At 35.1% G+C, this 25745-nt stretch overlaps 2 protein-coding genes across 2 annotated transcripts in view; one reads left to right on the top strand and one right to left on the bottom strand.

The window, feature by feature from the left end:
• Positions 1–25745, top strand: part of LOC127976159 (NACHT, LRR and PYD domains-containing protein 3) — a 579287-nt gene that overhangs the window by 474897 nt on the left and 78645 nt on the right. The window lies entirely within an intron of this gene.
• Positions 1045–18666, bottom strand: LOC127976161 (NACHT, LRR and PYD domains-containing protein 3). The gene is made up of 9 exons (XM_052580387.1): positions 18539–18666; positions 17916–18080; positions 15855–17699; positions 13888–14058; positions 6577–6747; positions 6232–6402; positions 4816–4977; positions 3718–3764; positions 1045–3629 (listed from the first exon to the last, which is right to left on the bottom strand). Exons 2-9 carry the CDS (start codon positions 18065–18067, stop codon positions 3049–3051), a joined length of 3300 nt encoding a protein of 1099 aa, XP_052436347.1. The 5' UTR covers positions 18068–18080; positions 18539–18666; the 3' UTR covers positions 1045–3048.

The raw sequence follows: 25745 nt of genomic DNA, 5'->3' as shown, positions 1-25745 counted from the left end.
CATTCACAGACTGTATGATTGTTTAGAAGAGCTGAAGATGAGGATCAAACACATGTCAGATTTACTCTTTGAAGAGATTCGAACAGGAAAGTTTGGGAATCTCTCATAGTTGCTTGAATACATTAAATAATCAGCTTGTATACTGAGCTTAATATTATAGGCTGATATTGTCATTTAGTCATTTAATAGAAATTTATCATTAACCATATAATTAACTGTCATTTTTTATTTTCAATCAATAAAAAATTAACCAAATTTACATGTGTGTTCATTCAGTATTCATTCAGTATGGGATTACCCTGTCAGATAAAAGTAATGTAATAGTTATTATAGATGATAAGATTTAGAAATGTTGCTGTTGAACACACACACACACACACACACACACACACACACATATATATATATATTTTTTATGTATTGATTGGATGGTTTATTATTTCAAGGTCATCTGAGTGTGTGAATCAAGTGCAGTAGGTTCATCTCACCACCAGTCTCTTATTGAAACTGAAAATAATATAGACATAATTTAATATTTATTCATTACATGATATTTGAAGTATTGCTATTCATTTATTTCAGTAATTCAAATAAAAATATGAAACTTGTGTATTAAATAAATTCAATGCACACAGACTGAAGTGGTTTTAGTATTTGTTTTTTTTAATTGTGATGATTTAGGCTCACATTTAACAAAAGCCCACCAATTCACAATCTCAACAATTAGAATACGATAAAACCAATTAAAAAAAGTGAATTGTTGGCCTTCTGGAAGGTATGTTCATTTACTGTACATGTACTCAATACTTGATAGGGGCTTATTTTGCTTTAATTACTGCCTCAGTGTGACTGGAAAATTAAACTTAAGAATTCTTCGTAAGTTAAAATAAGACCTTCAGACTTGGGGAAACAACCAAAATGGTTCTCTCAAACCAATTACTAAAAAACAAAGAATTTCTCTTATATACAATGTATTTATTGTTCCAAATGAAGTAACAGTGAGGGGAGACATTGTGCTTAAAGATTAATGTCCATGCAAGGAAATAAAAAAGATTAGTTTAATAACTAAATAAAGTAATTTAAAGTGCTTTACATAACCGAAAGTAAAATAATCATACAAAAATTACAATCACAAATATAAAACAATGTATTTAAAATTCTGACAATGATTTAAAAATGTTATTTAAAATTAATTTAAGACAGTACAATCATTCCGGGTTGCATAAAATAACAGTGCAATTCATAAAATATATTGCAATCAGTTAAAAAATTGCACAGTGCTCATTCAATAAATGCACAGCTAAACAGATGAGTTTTGAGTCTAGATTTAAAAGTGACTACTGTTTTAACACATTTGCTCTCTTCTGGAAGCTGGTTCCAACTTCGGGCGGCATAATAACTAAAAGCAGACTCCCCTTGTTTTGTGTGAACCCTAGGTATTTCTAACTGACTCTATCCTAATGATCTGAGTGCTCTATTTATATTCCGTGAGCATATCTGCTCTGCGTTTAGGTCCTATGTCATTGAGTGATTTATAAATTAGTTAAAATGTAACTGGAAGCCAGTGTAAGGACCTGAGGGCTGGTGTGATATGCTCAGATTTTCTGGTTCTTGTCAGAATCCTGGCAGCAGTGTTCTGGATGAGCTGCAGCTGTCTAAATGTCTTCTTGGGAAGGCCGGAGAGGAGACTATTATAATAGTCCACCCTGCTGGTGATAAAGGCATGGACAAGTCTTGACTGGAAATAAAACATCTAATTCTTGCAATTTTTTTTAGATGATAGTATGCTGATGTAGTTACTGCTTTGGCATGACTACTGAAACTACTGAAATAAGAGGTCTATCTCCAAAATCACACCAAGACTCTTGACTTGTCTTTGGGGGCTTAAGCCCCTGCCCTTTTTCAAAATAATTCAAAAGTGCCCTCTCAGACAAATAGCAATGGTGTTGTGGTCAATACAACAAAATGCATGACATGACATACATGACAATATGTACAAAACAATAATTAATCGCTCCAAAGTCTGAAAATTCTTGTTTATTTTTACATATCTGTCAATATTTGGCATTGCTATGGGTTTTAATGCATTTTGCTAGACTGACTCAACAGTCTGTTCGGAAACCTTGTTTCAGCGAGTGGGTTGTTGGAAGTAAAAAATAAACTAAACAATATTTTAAACTTTATTTTTATATTTAAGGCTAGTGTGTCGATTTAATTTTATTTGAATATTACATAATTCATCATTGTCCTTTTTGTTATGTAGCTACTGTATAATACACTGGCACAAGTTCAAATTTCACTGGACAATAATAATAATAAGTGGAGTTGTCATTATCCATTATTATAAAGACGTGGAGCGATCTGGATCTGCGGTTTGTCTCATTTTATAAATCAAATTACATTGCTGAGAAAATGCATGCTAAATGACTACAAAAGCATTACACAAAACCGTACAGTAGTTGCAGTAATTGTAATCAGTATTTACTTAGCTTATATTTATATACGGTAGGCTACACCGTTTACAAAGACAGTTACACATGACATATTTGAGACTAATACCTTATAAAATCTCCTAAATATGAGACTCTTTAAAGCATTCAGACTGAATTAGCAGTTTAAAGTAATGGACATTTGTGAACGTGGACCACAGAACCAGTCATATGGGTCTCTTTTTTTTTAGCTTTATATATCAACCTAATAAATAAGGTTTTCATTGATATATGGTTTGTTAGGTGATTACTATATTTGGCTGAGATACAACTATTTGAAATCTGGAATCTGAGGGTGCCAAAAAAATCTAAATATTGAGGAAATCACTTTTAAATTTCTTACCAATGCAAATTACTAATCAAAAATTTAGTTTTGATATATTTACGGTAGGAAATTGACAAAATATCTTTATGATCTTTACTTAATATCCTAAATATTTTTGGCATAAAAGAAAAATAGATAATTTTGACCCATACAATGTTTTTTTTGTTTTTTTTTGGCTATTGCTAAAAATATACACAAGCGACTTAAAACTGCTTTTGTGCTCCAGGGTCACATTTAAGAGGAATAGTTATTTTTAGCTCTGGTTGACTTTCTTTCAGAGTTAATCTCACACAGAGACACTGAAGTATCATAAAAAACTGTAAATCCAGCATAGAGGGGTTCAGTGAATGTGGTGTTGAATGTGTGTAAGTGTGTGAGTGTGTGTGTGTCAGAGACACTGTAGAAGGACAGAGTGCCGGCCGACCAGTCCAGATACACTCCTACTCTGTTGGAGCGATGTGAAGGGACAGATATTTCTGTGCACTTATTATTGTGACTGACAGTGAATCGGTCAATAAACCAGTTCAGACTCCAGGACTTTTCATTAAATCCAAACCAGCAGTTTTCACTGCATCCTTTCCTGCTGATTCCTTTATATGCCACTGATACAGAAACTGCCCTCCCACACCATTCAGCTTCCCAGTAACAGCGTTCAGACAGACTCTCTTCACACAGAACCTGATAACACTTATCATATCTGTCTGGATGATCAGGATACGGCTGCTTCTCTCTCACAAATGTCACTTTTCTCTTTATTTCAGACAGGGCAAGTTGAGTGTGTGCTGTGTTTAAATCCAGTTTGAGATCACATGCATCTGAACACAAGAAGAGAGATTAACATTAATAACACAAAAACAATGATTAAGATCTGTGTGTGTGTGCATGTGAGAGAGAGAGACCTACATTTCGTTAGTCCTGTTGTAATCCTGATCTCTCCTCCATGATCCACACTATAACAACAAAAGATTTTACTCAATTTAAATAAGAAAAAAACTGAGCCAAATGACCTTTTGTAATTGCCAAATTAAATACTCTTTGGCTGATCAGTAATGCTCAACATGCTCTTGTTTATGATCATTTCAGACGGTCCCAATCCCAGTCCCCCCGCTCTGAATATTTTGTATGTCTGTCATTGTTAACACACCTGATTCAGAATATCAGCTTGTTAGAAGTGAGCTATGTGCATGAACTGTGTTCCAACTGATATGATCCCTACATGGTATTCATTGATCCCTACTCCTTGAGCAGGGGAAACCCATTTAAGTTTACTTCACTTTGGAACATTCATTCATGGATTTGTGATGCGCCAATGCCTGCAGCGTCTTCACACGCAGACAAATCTTGCTAGAGAAGTATGAAGTGTAACATCATATACCTCTGTAAATAAATACAATTTAACTACAAATAAATAGAGTAACCCTTTAAGATTATCTGTCTGTCCTTCAGCATTTGATGTAGTTCCTGACTCACATCCTCTGACTCACAACACTTAAGCTCCTTAAGCTTTGAGCAACAGAATCACTTTTACGTTAACTGCTCATGCTAAATTTTAACTAAAATTCATAATTTAAAATTCAAAAATTTCTTGCTGTTCTGTTACGCTGAGCTGGTCTGCTATTTTCAGTATCATGGGATCAAACATAATTTCTTCTCACATATTGTGATCTCTGAGTTCGTATCTTGGATCTGTTTTTGCCTAATGTCTCTGACAGCAATCATAGTTTACTTTATAGATTAGCAAGTTTTGAATTGATTTTTTGGGATCAGAGACTTGAGTCTGTTTCTCAGATGCTGCTGTTATGAGTCACAAGTAGCTGTTGTGCTGAATCAAAATCAACTTCACTCACAGAGTTCAACAACACATTCTTATTTTCCTGTGCAGCATGTAGGTGTATATATGTGCTGAATGCAGACATCTATCTACATATGAGTTTTCAGTGACTTTATAGTTCACAATTGTACAAAAACACATGATAGGAGGATAGTTAGTGATGAACATACTTGAGTTTGTCCAGTCTGTAGTTTGGATCAGAGAGCAGCTTGACTAATGATTGTCCTGGGTGATTGTAGCTCAGATCCAGCTCTCTCAGGTGTGAGGGGTTTGAAGTCAGAGCTGAAGCCAGAAAACAACAGCCTTCCACTGTCACCATACAGCCAGATAATCTGCAAACATGCCCATTACATCTCTTTTAGTGCATTGGAAAGAAAAATATAATACTTTGGATTAATTTGGATTATTGATATAATAATAATAAAAAAAAAAAAAAATCTAAGCAAATCTAAATTAGACTTAGACAAATAAAACACATTTTATAATAATTTAGCAGTTATGATAAAAAAAAAGAAAAATGTTATGAAGCCTAGGTATGTGCAATACTTCAGAGTCTGGAAATGTTTTTATAAAAGAAATGTTAGAATAGAATACAAACAGCATATCATGTTAAAAAATAGAATAACATTGCTAAAACAGAATAGCAAGTCTGAAAGCTGAAAGCTGAAAAAGCATAGGTATTTCAAGCAGGCATTGATAAGGGCTATGGCAATTGATTTTACAGTAAATTGTTTATTTATTTTTAACACTGCCCCTCAGCCCCCATTTTTTATGGGCTACATGCCAGGTGGTGCTGTTGCCCCTTAGCACCACTACTTCCTACAATAAATACAGTTACTTGCATTGAACAGCAAGCGCTCACACCACAAATAAAGTAGAAAATCACATCTGGAAATTTCATTTGCAGCAGCTCGTTAATATCCTGCCACTTGTTTGTATGGATTAAAGGGTTAGTTCACCCAAAAATTAATATTCTGTCATCAATTACTATCAGTATTACTCACCCTTAACATGTGCGTGTGCATTCCTCTGCTTGTAAACAAGGCACAGAGTTTATTTAGAAGCAGAGGAATGTGCACTAGTGCATCGTGGGCCTCTCGTGAACATGTGGCCATGACTGACATGGAAGACAAGAAATCCTTAAATAAAGCCATTATTATTCATCTTAATTTGTGTTCCAAAGATGAACAAAGATCTTACAGGTTTGGAATTGAATGAGGATAAGTAATTTATTACAAAATAAAAATTTGGGGTGAACTATCCCTTTAAGCCCAATCATTTATTTGATCACACTCCTCTTGTTCTGCATCTCTAATATTTCCACTTTAACTTTCAACTTTATTTAATTGTATAGCACATTTTAACAGAATTTTATTGCCCAAAGTGCTTCACAATTTAACAGAAAGAATATACAAAGATTAAAAACAATAAAATCTAACATAATTAGTTAGAATAAACCACTTTATGAACCAACAAACAGATGACAAATACCCTTTCAGGTCATTACACATTGGGGTTGTTCCTCTATGAAAGGTCTCTACAAAGGTCTTTCTTATAAAATAAAATAAACAAATACAAAATATTACCTCAATATGCTGAGATGACAGTGTGAGCTCTTCAGTCCATCAGACAGAATCTTCACTCCTGAATCCTGCAGGTCATTGTTACTCAGGTCCAGTTCTCTCAGTGAGTTTGATGATTGTAGAGATGAAGATAAACTTTCACAGCACTGATCACTGAGATTGCAACCTGCCACTCTAAGCAGAACCAGGTAAAATATTGTCATGTGTCTTTCAAAAACATACAATTCCTGACAAATTTACACTATGATAATAGCTGGCAAGTACTGTTTAACACATTGCATAATCAGACACTGACAAGTCAAATTTACTGTGTGTGAATTAAGTTATATTTAACTGAAAATCACGAACCGCAGTGTGTTAAGTTGACAGTGTGAACTCTTCAGTCCATCAAAGAGCAGCTTCACTCCTGAATCCTGTAGGTCATTGTTACTCAGATCCAGCTCTCTCAGTGAGTTTGATGATTGAAGCGATAAATACAAGCTTTCACAGCACTTATCAGGGAGATTACAGCCAGAAAATCTATAACACATGATTAAATGTGTTTTAATAAAGAGGACATGGTTGGTTTAAATACTGTTTTCTGTGTTCTACATATTGATCACATTGATCGAATGACAAATATTTTTCATCAGGATGTGAACAATGAATATTGACTGACCACTTAAACACTAAACATTATTTTTCCATGCAGTTTGAATGACTGTGTACATACAAAGAAAAACTACTTAACTACAAAAAAATGTTTACAGTAAAATTGTGCAGTATGAAATAACTAGTCTTAGCCTCAGGCACTGTTCACCAGCTAACACACTGTTCACTGATCATCTAAGACATAATGAACAAAAAATAACAAATGGTTTCACAAAATGCGGAATGGCATAACACTTTCTAGCACTGAAATTTTACCACTTTTCATTGTTTATAAGTTCCCTGGCTGCTATAATGAGTACTTACAATAAAGAACAAATGACTATTATTATTACTATAACTACTACAGATGACTATTACTATATGTTAGGTTTGTGCAATTAATCGGAAAATGGTTTAAATTTTGATTTTGGCCTCCAACGATTATGAAAATACAATAATCAATAAAATGATTATTGCGCCCCATTCTGCCTCCTTTTGCAGCGCTGCACTTTCGTGTCTCCATTAAAGCCCAATTTCCTGTGTAAATAAATAAAATCATGTAACATGACATTTGCAAAATGGAAAGTGCTTGATCAATCGAAGTATATTTATTAATGTTTTTTAAAGCATGAAAGAGAACTTGTGCTGCTCCTTAGGAAGAGGCATGCACTCAGAGACAGAATGTAAAGTAATCTTTTAGCTGAAGGTGAACACCTAAATGGTCAAATGCACGCAAAAAATGTGTCAAAATGCTGCGCTTAGTGATTATCCATGTATTTCTTTGTCAGTCATGTAATAAAAGAATGTAAGAGTTGAGAATGAAAATATGCATGTGTAAGGATGAAAGAACCTGAGATACTTTGATCTCCTGAGAAAGAGACAATACAAACATACACAGGCATCTTCGAGGCTGATGGGAGCCAACACTGCACTGGCTACCTATCAAACATCACATAGATTTTAAAATATATCTTATAAAGCCCTGTATGGTTTAGCACCTCAGTATTTGAATGAGCTCCTTTTACACTTTTATAACCCTAACTTTTATAACCCTCTACTTCCGCTACGTTCTCAAAACTCAGGCAATTTGATAAAACCTAGAATATCAAAATCAACTGCAGGCAGCAGATCCTTTTCCTATTTGGCGCCTAAACTCTGGAATAATCTACCTAAAATTGTTCGGGAGGCAGACACGCTCTTGCAGTTTAAATCTAGATTTAAGACCCATTTCTTTAACCTGGCTTACACATAACATACTAATATGCTTTAAATATACAAATCCGTTAAAGGATTTTTATGCTGCATTAATTAGGTAAACCGGAACCGGGAACACTTCCCATACCACCCGATGTACTTGCTACATCATTAGAAGAATGGCATTTACGCTAATATTAGTCTGTTTCTCTCTTATTCCGAGGTCACCGTGGCCACCAGATCCAGTCTGTATCCAGATCAGAGGGTCACTGCAGTCACCCGGATCCAGTACGTATCCAGACCAGATGGTGGATCAGCACCTAGAAAGGACCTCTACATCCTTGAAAGACAGCGGCGACCAGGACAACTAGAGCTCCAGATACAGATCCCCTGTAAAGACCTTGTCTCAGAGGAGCACCAGAACAAGACCACAGGAAACAGATGATTCTTCTGCACAATCTGACTTTGCTGCAGCCTGGAATTCAACTACTGGTTTCGTCTGGTCAGAGGAGAACTGCCCCCCCAACAGAGCCTGGTTTCTCCCAAGGTTTTTTTCTCCATTCTGTCACCGATGGAGTTTCGGTTCCTTGCCGCTGTCGCCTCTGGCTTGCTTAGTTGGGGTCACTTCATCTACAGCGATATCATTGACTTGATTGCAAATAAATGCACAAACACTATTTAAACTGAACAGAGATGACATCACTAAATGAACTGCCTTTAACTGTCATTTTGCATTATTGACACATTGTTTTCCTAATGAATGTTGTTCAGTTTCTTTGACGCAATGTATTTCGTTTAAAGCGCTATATAAATAAAGGTGACTTGACTTGACTTTCCTAGGGTCCTCCATGTAGATTACCCTCTATTCCCTTTGGGTTATAAAACCACCCAGACTTGGGACCTGACCTAATCAAATTCCAATTGTTAGTTCCTGTCTCCATCTCGAGGGATGTTTGTCTTTGTCTGAGGTATTTAAACGATTGCAGCAAAAAGATCAGGGCGATTTCTGTAGCCAGAAAGCCTGTAGTGTGCTGTGTGTCTCCTTACTTCATACTATGTATTTTCTAAGGTCAGGTATGCATATTTTACTTTTAGATGTGTCCTTGAGAATTTTATGTTTTGTATTGATATGTTTTGATATGTTTGAATTGGATATGTAATTGGCAGAATACATTTCTACCTGACTGTTAATAAATTGTTACATTTGATTCTATTCTGTCTTACTCTGTAATTATTGACTAGTCGATTACGTTGTCTCGTTGTTAGAAACATGAGCACCCGAATGATCAAGTTAATATAAAAATAAAGAGTTAACTAGAATAATCAAATGTCAGAAGAATATTAATTAAAAAGGCATACAACCAATTTGCATTTAAACCTAAATTCGAAGTCATACTAAAATGGAGTCAGATTAAATAAATAGTGGAGTCAGATTTTAGTTTAATCTAAATTGAATAATTAAATTGAATAATATGAGCTGAAAGACAACACGCAGGAAACCTTCATCCAGCACCGGATACCTTCCTTGGGCCAAGTGTCTGGACCTTACACATGTAACGGTAATTTTAATATGTGCAGCTCTTAAAGTGACAGCAGGCTATTTTCCTGCTGTGACTGTGTTTATTAATCAAACAACAAAAGACAAATTCAAAGTCAAGCACTGCTCTTGAGTGAAGGAATTTTGTAGCTTTAAGAAACAAAAATTCTTACAGTGAAATCTATGCTGTTTTATTGTATATTTGACTATTAATTTCTGTAGTAGGCTGTAAACTGCTTGAGACTTGCATAAAAAAAAAATTAAAGCACAGTTTGTTTAATTTGTATTTTTTATTCTGTTGTATTTGTCCTTTGCCTTTTTATTACTGACAGTTTAATTATTTTCAATTATTTTCAGGACATTTTGATTGTTTAAAATTCTGCTAGTCTCTACAATGTAGATGTTATAGCAACCTTGTGTATCATTTACTTTAAATAAATCACTCGTAAAAAGTTTTGGTCACATGGCCCCCTCATAATTATGTAAAATATTCTTGTTTATAATATTGATCAAAATAATCGTGATTATGATTTTTGCCATAATTGTTCAGCCCTACTACAATATACATTAAGTTTGTGATGTTCATGAAAATGGAATCTCTGACAGATATTCATGAGATCTGTTTAAGACACTTAGGCCATGTCTACATGTACATGGGTATTTTTTTTTCCATTAAAAAAAAAAAAATTCTGTCCACATGAAAATGCAAATGCATGCTATGAAACACTGTCAAGAGCATGCCAATATATAATATTGTATATGCCCATGAAAGACAATATATATATATATATATATATATATATATATATATATATATATATATATATATATATATATATATATATATATATAAACAATATATAATGCCGATATAATCTCAACCGTGAAACCATTTTTGGCCAATCAGAAACCGTGCATGCTCATCACAAGCCAAAATTTCTTGTTTCACTGTCTACATGATAATATTACAACCATAGTTTTTGAAAATCTTCACCTTAGCAGCAGGTTTCAAAAATGTTCGGTTTCAGAGACATGGTGCTGCATTTGGTTGTGGATGAAAAGCCAAACCACATAGAAAAAGCTGCAGTTTACCCAAGTTTGTGTGCACAGGGCCTTAGTAGCAAGTAAACAAGAAACCCTTGATGTCACCTGTATATTCCACTTTGTCCAGAATTGTGTATGGATTTAATTAATAAAAAATATGCTAATTAAATAACTTAACATTAACTATCAAGCCATTTTTACATTTGAAGTCTCCCAGTACATTCTTTCAAAGCAAACATCCTAAGAATGCAAATGGTTATTAAACATTTTGAACTTATTGAAAGTGTCAGCAAGATATGTTGATCTCCACGAGCAAATGTAAGATCAATGCAATGAACAGAAGAGACACCTCAAATGTCAAAGTGCTCATTCTGAAATTTCTGAAATACATAATTATGCTTTGTAAGGTATGCACACATATTTTAATACAAACACATTTCACTTAGGCAAGGTGTAATTATTAATGTGACAACCACAGTTTGTGCTGCTGTGGTCTGTGTGTGTGTGTGCATACATGCACATACTCATTCACATTCACAAACATTTGACAAAGCACTTCTCTTTAATGCTTCCACTTTATTATGTATAAAATATGATAATAATAATAAAGTGGAAAGGCAAAGCTACATAGAGTTACTGTAAGGTAGTCATCAACCACAATGTTGGGAATGTTCATATAATCACAATCATCTGCTGTAAGTAACAATATTACATTTTCATAAATAACAAAATTTATTATTCCTTGACACATAAACAGAATAAATATATAATACACTTACAGCAGGTTAAAACAATGATTATGATTATGGTTAAAACAAGCACCAAAACCACACCACATGGTGCCACAAAACATAACATATACTGTAATACTTATTGCCTCAAAAATTTGAGTAAATTAACTCAACCTCTTTTAAGTTAGTAGACGTGACAATTTTTATGACAAGTGGGGTGCCATGGGAGCCAAGCCTCGCCTTCCATGGTCCCACCCAACTCTTCACAACGATAATTGTATACAACTTGCTTCCATAAATGTCACATTCATTGAGACCTTTATACACTGAACAAAATTATAAATGCAACAATTTAGTTTTTGCTCAAAATGAGCCTGTGTGCATTCTGACTCATTTTGCCAGCACGGGTTACATTTATTCTAACTTTATCTGTATCATTTTCAAAACAGTCCATAACTGAGATGATAGCATGATAGCACCAGGCCTCTTGAATGAATCATGAGAGAGCGATCATACAAGAAACATATAAAAGTATCGTTAGCTCAAGTTACCTTGATGAGAAATTCGGTATCAGTTTATGCTGTTGTTATCAGGGTGCTAATCCAGAGAGCCATGTATTAACCCTCTGGAGTCTAAGGGTATTTTTGGGGCCTTGAGAAGTTTTGTCATGCCCTGACATTTGTGCTTTTTTCAGTTTCTTATACACATCTAAATGACTAAAGTTTAATCTCACTGTAATCCACACAAACTTGGCTATAATAATATGTGTGCAGCATGTATGTACATAATTGTTTTTTTTTAGGGAAAAAATGTATGCGTGGTTAGCGTAAAACTAATAATGTTAAATCACTCGAATAAGGCCATAAAACACATACAGAACAATGGTTCCCTGGAATTTTGAGAACTGGAGCTTGTAGCCTAGAATTGTTCTTTCTAAATTATGTGAAAATCATCTTGTTTACTCACTCACAGAAAACAATATATTGATTTAATTTTCTAAGACACTTTGTGTTGGTAAAAGTCATATGTGAGTAGGCGTCACCTATCATGAATATCATTTTGATTTACACCTGAGAAGACAAAGCCCTGCATAACGAGCTGCATAATGAGCTTTTCAGTCATGTGTGTCACTGAGAGGGAGGAATTACAAGAAAGAATGTGAGGTCAAAATAAATCTATATAATTTAATGTTTGTAGTTTTTTTATAATATATTTAATTATCCCACAACATAATTTAATAACCACTTGGGAGTCCAGTTAAACAGTTTATTAGGAACAATCAAAGCTGACTTTCAAACTGAATTCTTTGCATCATACTCCAGTCCTTCAAAAATCATTTTAACAATCTTATTTTCTACAAAAAAAACAAAACATTTATTGTTATTATTATTATTATTAATGTCGAAGAGCTGAGAATATTTTTTCAATTTTTTTAGGGGGGATAAATTGAAAGAACAGCATTGTTTGTTACATTTGTTACAGTTACATGTATTTGTTACATTTATATTATTTACATCAAGCTTTTGAATGGTATAGTATTGTATATTGTTATTGAAACTTCATAATATTTCACTTGATTATACATTTAGTCAGGAATTATAGTTTGGAAAAAGTCTTTGGAAAAGTCTAACTAGTAAAATTTACACGTTATGTGAAAACTAGTACAAGTATATACATAAATAAAAAGAGACTTACTCATGTTTATGATCTCTGCTGAATAAAGCACTTCATTCTTTTTTCTGAGGAAATCCAAATCTCAAATCCTCAACCACATCACATCTTTTTGGGGTGAATTATGTTTTATTCCTCTCATCGTGAAGCAAACAGTAAAATAAAAAAAACAGTCTCTCTGCATTGTCTTCTGTTGTGTGGGTTGTATTCAAGCCGCGTGCTTCAGTGAAACATTAGAATCTGAGAATCTGAGAGTTCAGCGCGGGGGCGTGGTCGCATTAGAAGATAATGAAGAGAGACGTGAAAAACAGACATCGCGTTGTTTTCATATGGATTACTTTATCACAGTATATTTGTTTTCAGCAACACTTGTTTAGTTTAAAAGTAGACATGTCAGGCTTTCTATAGATATCTCTCTCATGTCTCTTTGTTGAGTATTCACTGAATTACAGTTCATTTTAATGACGTGTTTGTAAATGAAGATCAGCCCAGACAAAGGCTGCAGACAGCACACCTTGTTTGTTATCTTTATTTTATAAGTGCACAAAGATTTGTTGTTATTATGTCTGTATACAAAAAAGTAGACCCTTTACAGATTCGATTGATGTATTGCTCTTATCTGTATGATCAAAACTGAAAGTGTAATTTAAGTTCTTTTCAGGGTTATCAGGAGAAAATGACTCATAACGCGTATACGCATTAATCGACTCCAGCAGGATTATCCACTATTTTAAGTGAACTCATTTGTAAAATATTTTTTCTTCATAATTCTTTATACTTACAAGCTGGAACAAATACAAAGAGAGTATCTTTAATTTCATAACCAATTGAAGCTTTATCTGTTTTTCTTACCTCAGTATGTTGAGTTGACAGTGTGAACTCTTCAGTACATCAGACAGAAGCTTCACTCCTGAATCCTGCAGGTTATTGTTGCTCATGTCCAGCTCTTTCAATGAGTTTGATGCTTGTAGAGATGAAGACAAACTTACACAGAACTGGCCAGTGAGATTACACCAAGAAAGTCTATAACACAAGATAAAATATGGTTCAGTATAGAGAAGATGACGATTACCATGGATAGACACAAAACTACGAGAGAACATGTAAAATACCTCAGTTTTGTTCTGACAATTAGGGTGAATAAATTACAGGATTTTAACTTTTGATAGAACTTGGGCTTGCACAGATTAGTCATCTTTAATACTCTGCCATGATGCTTTAAGCTTGACATCAAGTCGCTAATCCTTTAATTCATACTGGTAATTTAAATATTAGTAAAATTATATATAGTTGTGCTATTTGTTTTAAACAACATGATAAAATCAAGACAGAAATTAATAAAGCAAAAGTGTAACTGAAATGTCTCATTCAGCTGTTTCATTTATATGTACATAAATACAACTATAAATAAAACAATAAACACTTCAAATAAATAAATAACTGCAATCATTATTGATGCTACTATCTATAAAAAATCCCAATGGGAAAATATATTGTCAGTTCCACTGTGGTACAGCGTTGCCATATGGCAACATTGATATTTTCTCAATTTACAGAAAAACTATGTTAGATAAACTTAAATTGTGAATAAAAATATCTAATTTACTATTTAAAAATCCCCCTTTGGAAGAGATTAAGGTTAAGATTAGGTTAACAGAACAATTTCAGGAGCACTTCAACAGGTGTCTTCTTTGTGAGGGTGACCATGGGAAAAAGAGTTTTGGATGGACATGTAAATATCATGTGATTTAAAAACAGCACGTTGGTTACTTTATGGCCTGCCCTTTTAATTCCCGTAGTGCAATATGGTGTATTTTGTTTCAGAAAAACAAGGAAATTAGTAGAAATGAATTGTTGCCATATGACAGCTCCGTACCATAGAGGGATAAGATTTTAAAGTAATTACATCATATGAATTGTTTTGTTTGTTTGTTTGTTTTTTCAGAGACTGCAGCATCACTTTATTGTATGTGTTTAACATTTTTAAATGGTCTACAGCAACAGACCTGTCAACACAGGACACAATACAGTCTCTTTAGTCTCACAAACTAACAAATGTAAAATATAAAATGATTTTCTTTACAAGAGTCATATGTCATTTGTATTCTTTACGTGAGATAGCTTCTGATCATTAAATCAAAACTTATTTTATTTAAGCAGTGATCTTTTTATAGTTACAGTACACAAGCCATAATCTGATTTTAAAAGAAAATTAATGTACTGACAGTAATTAATTCAGTAAAGAGAATGCTAAATGTATAAAATCTGATAAGTATCAATAATGCTAACAAAAACACAAATGCACTAGTAACTATTGTGCTATCTTAAACATATCTGCCCAATTCCAACATTTATAATCCTAATTCCCCCTCCCAATATTGTTAATAATGACTGTTGGAATCAACATCAAAACAATTGTGAGGTATTGTCGATATAAGATTATATGGTCATTTTTACAGCCACATTTACTGAGATTTTTGTAGATCTCTAATCTTCTTGTAAATCGAAACTGAATTTTAAGCATTATATATAAATAAAAGCTAAACAAAGTGATAAAAATATGTGGAAAAGTGAAAACATTTGGAAGAAAGTGCAAAAAAAGATTAAACATTAAAATAAATTAACAATAAATCTCTGTACATGGAAATTAACTCCTGCGTCTGACATGTTACACATCACAAAGTCAAGAGACTAACATCTTCTTAAATTAAAACAGCTGACTGCAAGAAAAACAGTGTCATAATGTGATGGAGGAAATAATAATAAATAAATAAATAAATAAATAGACATACAGTTTCACCACATAAATTGTTACTCACAAGGCTTTTCTGAAAATCACTATAGCTGGTATCAGTCTCCTTCTTCCTTCAGCTGATGTGTTGTATTTTTTCAGATCAAACTCATCTAGCACCTCCTCTGATATCTGAAGCATGTAAGCGATTGTTGAGCAGTGAGATGGAGAGAGTTGATTGACTGATTTCACAGACTCCTGAATCTCTCTGTACAGAGTCTGATCCTTCATTTCCAGCAGACAGAGAAACAAATTGATGCATCTGTCAGCTGAGAGACCTTCATCAGCCTTGAGCTTGTCTTTAATGTACTGTGTGATTCTCTTGATGATCTCTGAGCTGTTCACTGTGTGTGTCAGCAGATCCTGTAAGAGTCTCTGATTAGGCTCCAGAGAGACACCCAGCAGAAACCGCAGGAAAAGATCCAGGTGTCCATTTTTACTCTGCAAGGATTGATTAACTGTTGCTTTTAGCAGCTCAAACAGAGAGTTTTCACAAATGCTCCTGTGAAATTCATTCAGAAGCAACTTAAGTGATTCGTTATCCCTGAGTACATGTGAGTAAAATACAAAGAAAGCAGCTAGAAACTCTTGAAAGCTCAGATGAATGAAGCAGTAGACTTTCCTCTGATGAATCACAGATTCCTCCTTAAAGATCTCAGTGCAAATCCCAGAATACACTGAGGCAGCAGTGACGTCTATCCCGCTCTCAATCAGGTCCTCCTCATAGAACATCACATTGCCCTTCATCAGCTGTTTGAAAGCCAGTTCAGCAAGTTTCACAATCACATCTCTGCTGGACTTCAGGAGTTTCTCTGGATTTTGCTCATCATACTTATTGTTCCTCATGTTGATCTGAGTCAGCAGGAAGTGGATGTACATTTCAGTCAGAGTTTGAGGGATTTCTTCTTTCAGGAGCTTCTGAAGCACATTGGATGAGATCCAGCAGAAGACGGGGATGTGACACATGATGTTGAGGCTTCTTGATCTTCTAATGTGTGAGATGATTCTGCTGAATTGGTGCTCATCACTGATTCTCTTTCTGAAATATTCCTCCTTCTGAGGCTCAGTGAATCCCTGAATTTCTGTCACACGGTTGATGTATTTTGAGGGGATCTGATTGGCTGCTGCTGGTCTGGAGGTGATCCAGATGAGAGCAGAGGGAAGCAGGTCTCCTCTGATGAGGTTTGACATCAACACACCCACTGATGAAGACTCATTCACATCACAAACTTTCTGTCTGTCTGCAAATATCAGTTTAATTCTGCTTTCATCCAGACCATCAAAGATGAACACAACTTTACACTCCTCATAAATCTTTGAGTCCAGATCTTGAAGTTCAGGATGAAAGTCCAGCAGAAGTCTGTGAAGACTGTACTGATGATCTTTAATCAAGTTCAGCTCTCGAAATGGAAGCACAAACATGAAATCTACATCCTGATTGGCTTCCCCCTCGGCCCAGTCCAGAATGAACTTCTGCACAGAGACGGTTTTTCCGATTCCAGCGATGCCTTTAGTAAGAACGGTCTTGATTTTGTCTTTCACCTCACATCCTGGTTGATTTAAGGGTTTAAAGATGTCATTGCAGTAGATTGGAGTGTCTTGTGTTCTGGGTGTTTTCTCCATCTGTAAAACCTCATGTTCTTCATTCACTCCTTCACTCTCTCCCTCTATGATATAGAGCTGTGTGTAGATCCTGTTCAGGAGGGTTTGATTCTCTTGTTGTTTGTTGAATCCCTCAAATAAGCTCTCATACTTGTTCTTCATGCTGGTTTTGTGCTGGTCTTTGACTCTCTGCTTTCTGAGGGTCTGACAGTCCGTGTTAGTGCAGGTCAGACGGTGCGTCACTGATCTGAACACATCATCTCTCTTCACTCTGCAGAAACAGATTCAAAGATTAAAATGAAAAACTGTGAAAAAGCATTCAAAGAAATTAAATAATTAATAATTAATTAATTAACACACCAAATTTTAAGGGCTAATATGAATTGGCAGTCACAGTTAGTTCAGAAGTGTTAGTTCAGACAGAGTTTTTGATTCATGTTTAGGGTGTTTTTCAAGGTCTATCTTTTTTTTTTTTTTTTTTACTCACTGAGAGTCAGAGGTCACTGCTCCATGACTGAAACTAGGGGGAGTAAACATAGATCTGTCACTCTTCATAGACACACAGCTAGGTTCTAGAGATGCTGCTTTTTGTGTCTTAACATCCTCCTCACCCTCTTCTTTCTGCTTATAGAGACTCATTGTAGATGTAGCACTGTAGAAAATCACAGAACATGGATATAAAACAGTGAATGGTAAAAAAAAAAAAAAATAATTGTGAATTGTTTGGCAGTAACACTAATGCCACAAAAATATATACATTGGAACAAACTATCCATTCTGTAATTGCATATACAAATAAGTCTGTGTCCGGGAATCTTCATTATTTCCTTATACAGACTTTGTAAACAGCTTTTTTGTTTAATCACTTATCTCATATATATATGCATTACTATATACAGTCTTTGAACATGAAACTGTCTATCTGGATATATTTTAACAGCATAGTTCTGTTTCTGTTATATTTCTGTAATACTGAAGTCATCTCCACTAGAGATTAAAGCATTTGAAAATGCACAGACATTTCGGTAGTCAATACAAATACATATTACCATGGACATACATTAAACAGTCCATGAATATGAATCCAGACATGCATTTTTTTAAACCTACCTCTGACATCAGCAATGAAACAAACATCATAGATCCATTTTGTTTGTCTCAAGACAGCAGCATTTCAACTGAAACCTCATCAACAAATACATTTCTCACATGATGTTTTGGACTTTTTAATCACAAAATGCACTTTGAACAGGTTTATATATTTATAAGCAGCTCAGTTAAAATTTAACCAACAGATAAAGACATGAGTCTAAAGTCAATGTTGGGCCATTTATTATATACCCAAGACATAGCAAAAACAATAGTTATGTAAATCTTTAGAATAAACAATTAACAGTTAATTATTGCTTTCATATTACTGAAATTATTGTACTTTGACCTGTTTTATTGCTCATAAACCTGCACTATGCAAGTACATGAATAGAGTACAATCCCTTGACAATGTCAATAAATCTTAGATTTTTGTGAGACAATTATTAGGAAGAGTTACAATAATATTTTAGGACAGATCAATACAACCAAAACCACGTATCAATATACACATTAAAATGAAACATCTGTGTTAAAGAGTGGGAAACTGTAATGTGAGTGGATAGTGAACAAAATGAGGAATCAATGTGTAAAGAAAACAAAAATAATTACTTTATTCAACCTTTTCTTCTCTTCCGTGTCGGTGTTCGACATACACTCAGGAGAGTACCACGACACATGTGTGGGCATTCCTCTGCTTTTAAACATGGTGCTGTGCATTCAGGTTCTAAGTCAGAATGTTGGCTCCTGCATCAGCAGCACCATATGCATGCGTGGTACTCTTGTTTCTGACACAGAAGAGAATAAATTGTTAAATAAAGTTATTTTTTCGTTATTTTCACTGACATCAAGAGAAGTGGTTAAATTCAATGGATGTATAAGTGTAGAGAGAAAAGTGAATTTCTGGGTAATCCTGCCCAGTTGACTGTGGACTGTGGGAGAAAATTAAGTCGGTAGAGAGAGCTGAAGGAGTCGATGTGTTTCTGCAAATGTAACTTCACCAGTTCTACTCTCTTCACTCAATCTGAGCGGGACCCGCTTTCCCCATTTAGTTAACTTTAGTTTTACACTTCGAAATGAAATTGTGTCTACATCTAACATTCCATAGAAAAATATTATTATCATTATTATTATGATTATTATTATTATTATTTTACAATATTATTATGGGCCTTTTTAAGAGAAAATGTGTCCAAAGATGTTCAGGGAGTAAAGTTGTTATATGTAATAACAGAATATTGACTCTAAAGAAAATTAGACCATACGCAACGTAAATGCTGGTCATGTGACAATGACTGTAATTAATATAATGCAATACTGTTGACGAATAAAAATAAGACTAAATGTGGTTTACAAAATAAAAGCAATGCTAAATTGTCTCTTCATTTTCATTGACCAAAATGAAACGAAGCTAAATGTTTTAATGTTATTTTGTCTCGTTTAGTTGCACAATTATTATTATTATTATTATTGCGGTATTTCTGTTTCCTGTGTCTCACTTCAGAGGCTGCATCAGGTTGCACTACACAGTAGTGATGGGTCGTTCAGAAAGAACGAGTCATCTCAGGGAGTGATACGTTCAGTCGCACGTGCACAACATCCTATGGGTTTTGTACTGAAATTAGTTCACCTCTTTTGAGTCTGCGGGTTATTATTCGAGTTGTTTGTTCATCACATGAGAGCCCCATAACCTTTACCTATGTTATTAGTTCAATCCCCTCACAGACCATTCTCCTGATTTAGTTTCTTTTGACTTTACTAGAACTTCTATTGGTAAAAAATAGTTCTCAGTAAATCCCAAAAAATTATAAAAAAGTATAATAGTGCTATTCATACTCGTTTAAATGTAATCTGCACTATGGCTCTATACTGCATGTGTTTGTTAAGAGATATGTTTTATGTTCTTTTGTGTTGCCAAAATGGTATACCCCTCTTTTCGATCAATGGTATATTCCCCAGGTGTTGCGGTAGCTGCTGGTCACGTGACGTCAGTCTTGCAGGAAACATCCCGAAGAGAGGTAACTTGTGTCTCTCTCTCTGTGCATGGACAACTCAAACGAGCTTCTAGAGTATAGTAAATAGAGGTTACGGGGAAATCAGAACAAAATGATGTGGGAATACTGTTGTTGAATCTGTTGTGTGTTAAATGAAAGGTTGTTCATATTCAGTAGAATGTAAACTATATCGCTTTAAACACGTAACGTTAATTGTGCCATGTTTCAAAAACGATATTTCATCTGAAGTGTCAGTTTATGTCATGTGTTCATTTTTATACGTGTATGAAGAATCTTGTTAATGAGTCTTATGCTGTCTTCGCGTGATATATCGAAAATTTGAATGCAACGTTAATGTAATTTGAATATGAAGCCGTGATTACGAGCTTGTCACTTTTAAGTCGGAAATAATAAATTTTAGACAATCTGATCAAAGTTATGTCCGAGTTACCCAGTAGTAAATATGACACGAGGGACGTTCACGTCCAATTTCCGATTAGGAAACTCTTATTTATGATAATTCACATAGCAAGTGAAGGCAGCATAACTGTTTAGAAAATAACGTTAACAGTGACTGATTCTCTGATGCGTTGCCACAGTTTGAAATGCGCGCCATAACTTGCGGTGCATTTTGGGTAATGTAGTTCACGACTGAAAGCATGTTATAGAAAAAATTAGGTACTCGTTTTTGTCTGTTTTATTAATTTCCAGAAATCATTAATCGTATTAGTTCTATATAAAAGAATATGCTTTTGCTGAAATGCTGTACACATTTTCAAGTGGAACAGTTTAAGAAACTGAAAACGAGTTTGCAGGAAGCATCCTGAAGAGAGATTGTTATAACATTGTCCCATTTTATTGTTGCGGTAATTACCCAGGAAAAGGAACTACTAGTGTTTGTCATTATTTGGGGTTCCTCCTGTTAAGTGTCCACTGTTCTGCTACATAAAAGTACATAATTTAATGGTGCTAAAATAGACGTAGTATGCGTCTAATCTGAGTGCCTCTAAAGTTTAGTGCACAAGGTTATACAGGGCTCCAGACTAACATTTGAGAGCAGTGGCACCAGCACCACTAAGTTCTGCCAGGAGCAGATTTGGTAGCGCTGGGGGATCATGTGTGGGGGGTTTCAAAAGAAAGATAATTTAGGCCATTTAATCATAAAATTACTATTGTATTTATTGTTTATTTTTCTTTTGTTAATTGTTTATGCAGATTTGACAGTAAAGCACTAAGCTTGAGTTAAGATGCATACAAAATTGACTTCTAACAGTAACAGGTGCAAAATCGACTTTATATACAGAAAATGTGTATATATACCACTCTTATTAAATCTGGCATTATTTTTCTGACCAACTGATGTGATTATGTAGTAGCAAATTGAATAAAAGTTGGACTTTTCTCACTTCATACACAAAAAAGTGTAAAATTCTGACAAAATCAGATTTTTTTATGATTTGATATTTTATTAAAGTGATTTATAATTTCCAAATATAGAGAAAAGGTATAAATTACTGATTAATAAGCCAATAAGTGCTCCTCTGCTGCTTTCTACTGGTTATAATTGTGATTTTTATTTTTATATATATATATATATATATATATATATATATATATATATATATATATATATTAGGGGTGTAACGGTTCACAAAATTCACGGTTCGGTTCGATACGATACACTGATGTCACGGTTCGGTTCGGTTCGGTTCGATACGTTTTAGATACAGCAAAATGTAAAAACATCTCAACTTTTCAGAATGCCGCAAGCGCACCGCGGGTCATGTGACAAGAACTAACCAATCAGCTTCATCCTTTCCCGTAACAACGTTGAGAGCTCAGCCAAGATGAAGGATCAGCTGATCATAGTTGTATATGGATTGCAATTTTGAAATAAATTTAGTAGCAGAGCTACTGCAAGCGATTTTTAGAGCTGCAAATCCATTTATCCTTCGCTGAAATTTCCGCGTCTCATGGAGAGAGCACGTCATTGTTGCTTAGCAAAGACAGACGCCTCATGAGCGCTTCTGCCCGAGCGCTTTGGAAAGGAGGAGAAAGACGCGCTTAGCGTTTTCCATGCGTTTTTAGGCACGATATGTGAACGGCCCCTAAGGCGCTCGCTCACTCAGCACGCGCTGAAGGCTCGTTGCAAAATGTCGAATGCCTTTAACAGACCAGAAATATAAGATCCTAAAATAACCAACAGGTCTGGTGTTTGGGTTGGATTCCCTGTAAGCTATAGTTTCTAAATGCTGCAGGGATAGTTTGCTGCGTGCATGTTTCTCCTTTTTTTTCGTCTTTTCCCAGATAGTACTGACGCATATATCCCAGATATTCCCGCTGGTGTTTTTTTTTTTTTTTTTTTTATTCCCGCTGGTGTACCCTGTCATGTTGCAGATGCGACATACCGTTGTTTTTTTATCCACCACTCTCTTGCCATCACCATTATAGCTTAAAGGGAATCCAAAGTGCACCCAAACACCAGACCTGTTGGTTATTGGAGGATCTTCTCATTTCTAGTCTGTTAAACGCATTGGCTATTTTGCAACGAGCCTTCAGCGCGTACTGAGTGAGCGAGCGCCTGCTGAGTAGCCTAACATAAACATATAAGATGGTGTTTTTTTCTTCTTCGGGAGTGTCAGGGGCGTTGCCTGTTACGTTGTTTGGGTTATTGGGCTACCTTGTTGAACGCATATCATTATATTTCTCTCTCTCTCTCTTTTTTTTTTTTTTTCAAATATAATTAATTACTCCAACGAACCGTTCGGTATACATAATGCGTACCGCGTACCGAACCGAAAGCGTCGTACCGAACGGTTCAATACGAATACGCGTATCGTTACACCCCTAATATATATATATACTTAAAGTGTTTGTTTACCACAAAGTAAAAGTACACTACCGAGTAAAGCTGTTCTTGGCTCAGACAAGTTTGTTCGTGTCGCGGCCCGAGCTGATAACCTGAAACCTAGCGTGGTTTAGTTTCGCTTTCGTTTCGTTTGCCGTTTGATGTTATTGTACTGTATCCATTTAGTCAGTGATGTTCCCATTTCGTATATGGATATATAATGGTTTAATATTTCAAGGCAAAATTAGCATCTGAATCCATGTAGTAAGTTCATATTAGTATAATAATGTATTGCAACAGATTTTCAGTCATCCTTTCTGCAGTTATTTCATTCCGTCAGTATGTATGCAACAAGTTACCGCATGATGAGTGAGTCATTAAACCATGCAATCGTTTCAGTTGCCGAGCTGTAAAGTCTATATACTGTGTTCTTTTAATGTTTTTATTATTTGTAGCACACTGAGGAATAAGATTTGTGCTCTGTTACCTTTTAATAAACAAAGTATTAGCTTTAAGATTGTCAAATTCATAAAAATGATCTATGCTTTAGCACCTCAGTTCAAGGAGCATGTAAACCAATCATATATTTTTCTTTACTATAGTACAAAATAAACGTAAATGGACATCAAAGATATTTTATAAGGTAAAGTACAACTTACTACAATGTCTGTAATTGCTCATTCAGTGTTTCAAACGATTTGGCATGCATAAAGCTCATTAGTCAGCTAGATAAAAAGAACTATAAAGAGGAGTAATTTGCTTAATATATTTGCTATATTACAAATATTATATAATATTTTTACTTAACCTATTGTTGACATAATAACAAAGAATGCAAGGAGCATCAACACCTCCTATATAATTGCATGTTACTAATGAAGAAAAACAGACTGAATGTATGTAAGGAAGGCATACAAAAGCATTTAAAAAATGCATTGAGGAGGAGACCAGACTACATTAAATAACCAAGTGATCCTGACATAATTATGGTCCGTGATATTTGCACAGATTCTGTGTAATAAACAGTTTTTTTTATTGTGACTGTATACAACTTGTGACTCAAAGTGGAAAATACATTTAGTTATCACTTTAAGTGAACCTTAGTTTGCAGGACATGTATATGTTGGAATAAATTGCTGATAATATGGGTGTAAGGGGCCGTTCACATATCGCACCTAAAAACGCGTGGAAAACGCTAGGCGCGTCGCTTTCTCCTTTCCAAAACGCTCGGGCAGCTGCGCTCCTGAGGCGTCTGTCGTTGCTAAGCAACCATGACCCGCTCTCTCCATGAACACGAGAATTTTCAGCAAAGGATAAATGGATTTGCAGCACTAAGAATTGCTTGCAGTAGCTCTGCTATTAAATTTAGATACAAATGTCAATCCACATACAGCTATGGTCAGCTGTCAACGTTGTTACCATAGATCGTAAAAGAAATGGACACAGTGACCCCATTGGAACTCAATTGAGACAAGTGAAGCCCGTTTTTAGCGTTTTTTAGCACTTCCGTTTCTGATGCGCAGACTCAAACGAAGCTTGACGATGTCAGCAACCTGTCTGACAGATGTAAATCTTCTAAGTAGCTGTGCGTGCAAACTGCCATCGTTAATATTGCAGAGACGGCGAGCTTGAGCGGGGAGTTCTTTGTCGTGAGTGAGCAGGAGTAAGAATTCTGATTGATTATTTTGTATAGTATTTTAAAATGTAACGACAGTACGCCATATTAAGTTAATTGCCTGCGAGCTTCTCCTCCTGTCTGTACGGTAATGCGACAGAGAGTCGAGTGGTTATGACGCAATCGTAATGGAGCCCTTTATACATTGTCGTGTATCTTTAGAAATAAATAATGGACAAATGGAGTCTTTAAACGCCTCAGATGTAAAGTTATTCGCTGTCAAAGTGACGCCAAAATGAATGGGAGGTCAATGAGATGCTTACACAAGTGAAGTTCTACTACAAGATGGCGGCACCCGGCCGACTTCAACTTCCTGTCAACTTCCTTGCCCCCTGGTTGTTACGGGAAAGGATGAAGCTGATTGGGTAGTTATTGTCACATAACCTGCGGTGCACTTGCGACTCTCTGAAAAGTTGAGAGCTTTTAACTCGACTCGCCTGGAAAAAATGACTGCATCGCTTCCATTATGAGCGCGCATACCGCGCGCCTACATTGGAAATAGCGAACTTGAGCACACGAAAGACGCGATATGTGAACGGCCTGTGAATGTTGTAAAAGGAGGGGAGACATAAACATTACAGTATAACTAAAATGTTTAAAATAAAATGTTAAAACTCAATCATTCAATAATTTGAACCATAACATACTGGATCAGTTTTGTTGCTTTGGCAGATTTTTGCTCTTTTCACTGTGTCCAGTATTTTATTGTTC

The sequence above is a fragment of the Carassius gibelio genome, chromosome B17, assembly GCF_023724105.1.
Source record: "Carassius gibelio isolate Cgi1373 ecotype wild population from Czech Republic chromosome B17, carGib1.2-hapl.c, whole genome shotgun sequence".
NCBI lineage: Eukaryota > Metazoa > Chordata > Actinopteri > Cypriniformes > Cyprinidae > Carassius > Carassius gibelio.
Note: the sequence above shows the minus strand (reverse complement) of the source record. Positions and strands in the feature narration are given on the sequence as shown.